The 7,594-nt window shown below is 43.3% G+C and overlaps 1 protein-coding gene and 1 non-coding gene across 2 annotated transcripts; one reads left to right on the top strand and one right to left on the bottom strand.

Annotated features, from left to right (window-relative positions):
- The first annotated feature begins 1,054 nt into the window (after positions 1 to 1,054).
- On the top strand, positions 1,055 to 1,633 carry atp4. The gene has a single exon. It carries the CDS (start codon positions 1,055 to 1,057, stop codon positions 1,631 to 1,633), a length of 579 nt encoding a protein of 192 aa, YP_009433724.1.
- Positions 1,634 to 4,863: 3,230 nt separating this feature from the next.
- On the bottom strand, positions 4,864 to 4,935 carry trnQ. The gene has a single exon. It is a non-coding gene; the product is annotated as a tRNA-Gln (tRNA).
- Positions 4,936 to 7,594: the final 2,659 nt, after the last annotated feature.

Here is a 7,594-nt window from a genome sequence, read left to right as displayed (position 1 = left end):
AAGTTACGGATGAGAAATGACGTATCTTACGTATCGAATCTCAAGTAACGGATGAGAATTGACGTATTCAAAGTGGAAAGAACGAATATCGATTCTCGTGGATGAACGGAGGAAATGGGAACTTGGTCTTTGCACTCTTCTTTCGGGGGGGTTATCCCATGACATGAAAAAGACCAATCAAAAACTTCTGCAAGTTAATCCCTACTATCAATGTCATGCAGGAAACTTACACACCAAATGATGCCACAGAAGAGATTGCAGTACAAGAAGAAGAAGAAATCCCACAGGATCAGGACTCCCCTCCAAATGAGTATCTCATGCATATTTCGGCTCATGCAGTTTCAGGGCAGGTCACTGCTGGCACATTTTCAGTCAAGGTCACTGTTGGTGGACAAACAGGCATTGCCCTTATTGATACCGGCAGTTCAAGTACATTCATTGATTTGTATTTAGCAGTTACAACCACTTGCCATATCCAAAAGAAAAAATCGGCTAAAATAGCTGTGGCTGGGGGAGGCCAACTTACATCTGGGGCAATCATAGCAGACACTGCATTCTGCTTCTTGGTTTTCCAAAGGTCCGGAGGAGCGGAAGAGTTTCTAGTCGAGAAGGGTCGGGCATTAGCAAATCCTTCAATCCCAACTCTTGAAAAGAAGAAACCAATTTTAAGGCATCTCCTCCCCTCGGTGCATATTATCATATAGAAAGAAACGTTGCTATTCCGTTGCGTCTTAGACATTTCACTGATGCGGGGCGGGGAATCGAGTCTATTCAGGAGTGCATTTCCCTAGCGGACGAGGTGATTTATGCAAGATCTTGTCAAATTGATTGATTTAGCTGGCGACGAAAAAGAGCACGAAATGCTACTCGAAAACGCGTATAGTAAGTAGTCTTCGTCGATGGGACCTCCAGTGTATGCGTTACGAGGCAACTAGCATTTTGTCATTAAAGTTCGTGAAAGAATGTTTCGTTGGAAAAACCAACGCCGATCTAAAACTAAGTCTTCCTTTCAAAAGTGAGCGAGCAGAGCTGAAAAAGATGGAGTTACCTGGAGATGAGATTTCTTTCTACGGATATGAAGGATAGAAATATGCTATTTGCTGCTATTCCATCTATTTGTGCATCAAGTCCGAAGAAGATCTCAATCTATAATGAAGAAATGATAGTAGCTCGTTGTTTTATAGGCTTTCTCATATTCAGTCGGAAGAGTTTAGGTAAGACTTTCAAAGAAACTCTCGACGGGAGAATCGAGTCTATTCAGGAAGAATTGCTGCAATTCTTCAATCCTAACGAAGTAATTCCGGAGGAATCCAATGAACAACAACGATTACTTAGGATCAGCTTGCGAATTTGCAGCACCGTAGTAGAATCATTACCAACGGCACGCTGTGCGCCTAAGTGCGAAAAGACAGTGCAAGCTTTGTTATGCCGAAACCTAAATGTAAAGTCAGCAACACTTCTAAATGCCACTTCTTCCCGCCGCATCCGTCTTCAGGACGATATAGTCACAGGTTTTCACTTTTCAGTGAGTGAAAGATTTGTATCCGGGTCTACGTTCAAAGCTTCTACCATAGACCTAATTCGAGAAGGCTTGATAGTCCTAAGAAAGGTGAGGGTGGGGGGTTCTATTTAGGAAGAATAAGAAGAATCTCATTCATGTGTTCATGCTAACAGAAGAGCGGATCCAATACACATAAGACTTTTTTTCAGGAAATTCCTAATGTAACTGATGAATTTGGGATGTCATGCCCCACAAGTTAGTTGCCCAAGCGCTCCCTAGGAGGGCAGTCTACCACAAGATAGAGTTTGAGCCTGGAGCCAAAGCCCCAACCCCTCCATTTTAGGTTTTTCTCAGGAAAGAATTTCAGGAAGTCATATCGGCCAGATAAGCCTCTGACGGCTCCATATTGATTTTTCCCCAGTTTTCTTTCAGAAGAAGCGGGAGCCATTTTGCATTGAAACTCGGTATCAGCAGAGTCATCTCCTGAGAAAGACTTCTTTCTTATTTATACAAGATTTCAGAGAACATAGTGAAGCCCTCAAAGCGCTAACAAAGTCGTAAGTAGAGAAGTTTTCCAAAAAGATACCTCGTTTTTCCATTAAGTGTGCGTTGTCTGATGAAGAATAACGGGGGAGCCAACTCAATAACCTAGCGGAGGAACCGTCCGGACTTGAAACAGCGGATGCAACCCTTGCATTTCGTTCTTTTGTTCTTTACTCTATTTTCGCTTTGGCACTCACTTCCTTTGGAATAAGGGCATTTTTCTTCTCTACTCGTTCCGTTGACCATCAAACAGTTTCTTAATTATGTTATGTCAAATGATGGGAAAAAGGAAGGAGTAATCAAAAAAGACTAGAACTACCCGATCCGTTGAAATACGATACGAAGGAAACGGACTTCAATCCCTCATTCTTATTGTTTGTTCTTCTGATCCCCTTGTTTTTAACTCGCTTAATTCGGAAGAGGAAAACGACAGCAGCTAAAGTGAGAAATAAACAACTGCTCGGAAAGCTTCGGTTTGAGCGTTGGTTTTGATGACAGTGAAGAAAGCTCGCCCAAAAGACGTACGTGGAACCAATGATACCAAAAAAAGAATCAAATATGAGGAGAACTGGGTGCATTGGTAAACGGCTCCGCCATAGCTTGTACGACTTCTGAATCCTATTAATGGCGCTCTCCGAATAAATAAGTAGATACAGGCGGACTACATACACGTGCTCTCCGAGTAGGGAAAGTGAGAAATCTACGGTCTTCCATCCGCGGATGTGACAAATCCAATCCAATTTGGTCTTGTCCCGTGGCTCGGACCCGGTCGCGTAAATGCAGCTACCACTACGACGGGATACTATAGTTATTTACTCTGTTTCAATCCCTATTTGGCCATTCAACAGTAGCGTACGGCCTTTGGAAAGCATCTCTTCCTAGAGGGGACTCCCGCTTGTGATCTTCTTCCTTGGGTCGGAGAAAATAGAACTTACCAATTGGAAATGGAAATGCCGAATGAATTGAACCAAACTACGGAAACTGTGGTTGAGCTTGCCTGTCATCAACGAAGGATGGTTGTGAAGTTGGTGGAAGAAAGCAAACCAATGAATGCAGCTAGTCACCCCGAAAGGCGAGCCCATGTCTTTTGAGAAACTGACACAACCTGTTGTGTTGACTTATCTTATACTAAGGGTCCGTCCCAGCCAACAAGGGATTTCTCATAATTCTAGGATGAAACAGCATCATATCTCAGCTTGATTATGAGAGAGATTGAAGTGAAAGAACCCGGTTTCAGAGCGTGGAAACGGAAAAGAATGAGGTGAAAGGGCCGACCCATGCGGCCCACTTAGAATGTGCTTTGACTTCCCCAGGTTGTACAATAGCACTATTTTCTGGACCCAAGTTCGAAAGGATTAGGGCACTGGATTGAAGAATAGCTCAGTCCGATAGAAACTTAGGTTGGGCTGGCGGAGGGATGAGTGGAGCTTCTGTATGACATGTACTGGTGTTTCATTAGTCCCTTGATCGGGTACCCGAAGCTCGCTTTGAGGAAGCAGTGCCATTTGGTTCTTCCTTCTTTCACGTCCATCCGCGAATGATTTGAGAATTCTTTTCATCACTGTTTGGATCGCAGACTTGACCGTTGTCTATAGAAAGAAAGTGCTCACTCGTTTTCTGTTTGTTTTCATGTGCGCATACACTCAGCCTAATTTAGTAAGTGTGAAGTGGAAGGGCGAGTACGGGTGAAAGCCCACTACCTTCCGGATAAAAGATATGCTCGATTTATAGATAGCTTTGCTTCACTATATAGCGTGGGACGAATTGATAAGCTCTGAATGCAGGAAGGGAAACCTTAGAGCTTTCTTCGCTTATCTTCCCAAGCAGACCATATGATTCTCATTATTCTATTTCTCTGTCTTTCCAACCAGCATTCCCGCTTATTCTGATTGGAGTGATGTGTGGTACCGGGGATAATGCAATTGATGGTGCTTGTGGCCCCACGGAATGACCGTCTAAAAGGAAATAGGCAGCAAGGGAGTTGGGTAGACTAAAGATACTGCCTTTAGCCCTCTGCGGCCTTTTTTTTGAAGTCGAGTCGTAAGGAAAGATCGATAGGATTTGGTCCATTTGGTGTCCTTCCAGACGGAGAAGCGAGAACCCTTTCTGCTTTGACCGCTTGCCCTCCTGGCACAGATGTGGGAAAAGGTCTCAGTTGCGGAATCAAATATGAATGAAGTTAGAACAATCAGCGTAAGCTCTTTCTCTAGGGCCACTATCAATAATGACAAGAACTCTTACCAACTAGCTTAACGCATCCGGTCTCCTTCTCCTTCGTACCCCTAGCGGATATGAATAATAGGAAGAAACAGGTCCTTTCTAAAGGCGGGCATTAGACCAGAGTTTCGTGAGCCGGAGAAGATCGATAAAGCTTAGAACTTGCTCGTTTGCAGGAGGAGGCGGTGGTATGACTCCGTCCGTTGAACGAGCATTTCGTGCCACCTGTTCGGCGTCCACATCCACTACCATTTTCTGATCCCAGTATCTATAGCAAAATCGCTATTTGCCTCACTCTATAGAAGGCCTCCCGTATGTAAGATCACCAACCAAGTTCCTTTCTTCTTTTGTTTGTGCCATCTTTACCAACTTCTACTTCTTGGCTGGCTTGATGCTTACAGGTCTTGCCTCTGCTGATACTGGTCATGGGGACAAGAACTCCGTGGGAAGAGAGCAGATACCAATCCTAAACAACCCTTAGAATGGCCTCATCCAAACGGATGATTGTCATTGATAAGACGGGCAGGTGGTATGTTGATACTGAGCCGCTTCCCCTGTAGTTGTTAGCTCGTTCTTGACAAATCCGATCGGGTCTTCATAATCTGGAGTAAAAGGATTCGAACCTTTGCATGCCGATACCAAAAACCGATGCCTTACCACTTGGCTATACTCCAAACAAACGGTAGGTTCCTGGAGAACCGTGGAAACTAGTTAGTTCAAATCGAACTCAAAAGCAATGCGCATTATCTACGCCTTTTTTTGATTCACCAAGACCCGCTAAAGGCTGATACAAACGAATAGTGGGAGTTCTTTCTTACGAATATAAATGGAGGAAATATCCCTAGTACCTTTGTCCTCTGCAAAGATCATAAGATCAGATGGAGTTGGATTGATTTCTCGCATCTACTAGATCAGAGATCAGAGTCAGGGGAGCTCTCGTAAGTGAGCCTAAGTAAGTAGTGTGGTTCGAGCGGATCAGTCACCGCTGAGTTCTGCTTTCCTCGCAGAGTTGGTTTTAGCCGGAACCGCGCTCTTGCCTTCTTCTTGTGCCCCTTGATTATTGATCTGAATTCAAGTTAGATTAGAGAATACCGGTGCCTTTTGATCCACCCTTAGGTTTTAAAACTGTGGAGGTTCAGTTACAAAATGCAGTTTATGAGGCTGCTTTGTATGCCAGTGTGCAGGAAGGAGAGTTGGAAGATATACCTATATCCCCCAATAGAGAAAAGAGCGAGCAGGTTACCTACTCTTGTGGTGGATGGCGGCACTAGAAGTTGATGCTTTTTATGGACGGACATAGAAATTCGATTTCCAATAGAGCTGCAAACGCTACTGTAAGCCGAAGACGAATGCTGGCCAAAAGTAAGCAAAGCAGGAGAGGCGTCGTTTCCTTCAGTTGGTCAACCAACAGGTCTCCTCACTCTAGCATTTCTTCTTTGTTCGGTCGCAAGGCAGGGAAATGGAGGATTTGTTTCTGCTCTGTCCTTTACCGCATCGATGGATTCCATTTCAGTGGATAGAGCTCAACCTGTTGCCATCGTCATTTCAATCACAATTCACTTGGTAGGTAGACGCTTGTTCCGACCTCCATAGTGGCACTTTGACCTTTTCTCAACAACATCTACTTCTAATCTGCTTGAACGGCCCTCTTGTCATTTGACCCAGAATTGAACGAGATGACACCCACCAATATCTTCCAACACAGGATCTCCCTTACAGGGCCGTCCTTCTCTCTTTCTTCCCAAGAACATCGGGGGTCTGTTCTCTGAACGAGTCAGCACCAGCCCCGTTACCAATACGGGGATCTCGGCCATGAGAACTTGTAGAACTTGTCTCTTGAATTGCATCCCCCCCTAGGCCGACCAGCTAAGTAGGACCCACTTAGCAAAACAGGTCTATAGGGCGCTAGGGAAGGGGTATAGAATGGTACTTGAATCTATCTATAGACATAGGATCCCCCAGCCACTGGAATCCATTGGTTTCTGTCTCAATTCGTCATTTGAACTGAAACTAACCACGAAGGGAAAAGAAAAGAAGGATTCTAGTTTGCCACTACTTGGACTCAACTTGGACTTTCGGAGGAGCAAACCATTTCCATTAATATATGACTCAGTCATAGCCAAGAGATCATCATTCTAATAACAAGGATCTAGTTTATATATCTCGAATTGGGTTCCATAAGATGCCAAAATAGTGGAAGTACCATCACGTCTACCTAAAGCAAATGGTTTCTATAGATTGAGAAATGGTTTCTATAGAATGAGATATAGTCGAATGTACCTTTAATACTTCACGTGCATTCTTCGCTTATAAATTTAGCCAAGATCCAAACATCTCAATCTCTTCATACGTTCTTCCTGTTGAACTCTTCTTTTCGCTCAACAAATGCAAGTTCGTCAGGGTTTGGTTACTAGTTTTCTTGGAAGGGTTTTCTCCCTTGATCTTTTCCCTTGTTTTATGATTGGAATGAAAGTAGGATTGTTTATCCAATCCAAACTATTTATTGAGGGAAAGTAAGATCAATAGTTGGCCCTATTGTCTGTGCTCTGTTCTGTTAAGGATTTCTGTATTGGAAACATAGGCATCCTGCTATTCCCTGCTCTAGTTTCAGTTCAGTCATAAACCTATTGCCCGGGTCCTTTGATACTTGATTTCCTGGGTCAACGGTACCTAGATTCCCCTTTGGCTTGATCTTACCTTGGATTTATGATTGGAATACAGATTGGATAAACAAGAGGAACTTGGAAAAGAGGGTTGGCCAAAGCATAACGATAGTGCATTCAATCGATTCCACTCTAGTTTTGCATATCTTTTCCCTCAATAAATAGTTTATATATGAAAGAAAGTGCCAACTTATTGTTCTTGGAATGCTGATTTCCATGGATTTCTTCTTGGCATATCCCCCCTGATTTGATGACCTGGCTAAAACACCTATTCCTTTTTTCTGGAATTGCTGCCGAAAGCCTGTTTGCAGCATCCATAGCAATACGTGTTAGTACTCAATTTCTTTGATTTTCATTTGATGAAGTGAAGACACTTATCTATATACCATTTATAGAGTGGTAGAGTAATCTTGCAATGCGGCATGAATTGGATGACTTAATAGTTTTCTGCAGTTTAGTACTAACATGCCTGTGTGGTGAACTAACTACCTTGGGAAGCAACAAATATGCCCCCAATCACGCTGCCTATGTGAACAAATTCTAAAACTTTGCATAAGCAGCTTAATTAAGTAGAAAAACCTAATCGATAGCCTACTACTTATACTTCTTACTTTCACTTTGATTTATACTTTGACTTTCGATACCTCTCCCCTAGTGTACTCGAGAGCTT

The sequence above is a fragment of the mitochondrial genome of Triticum aestivum (assembly GCF_018294505.1).
Source record: "Triticum aestivum cultivar Chinese Yumai mitochondrion, complete genome".
Taxonomy (NCBI): Eukaryota; Viridiplantae; Streptophyta; class Magnoliopsida; order Poales; family Poaceae; genus Triticum; species Triticum aestivum.
This window is presented reverse-complemented; position numbering and strand designations above follow the sequence as displayed.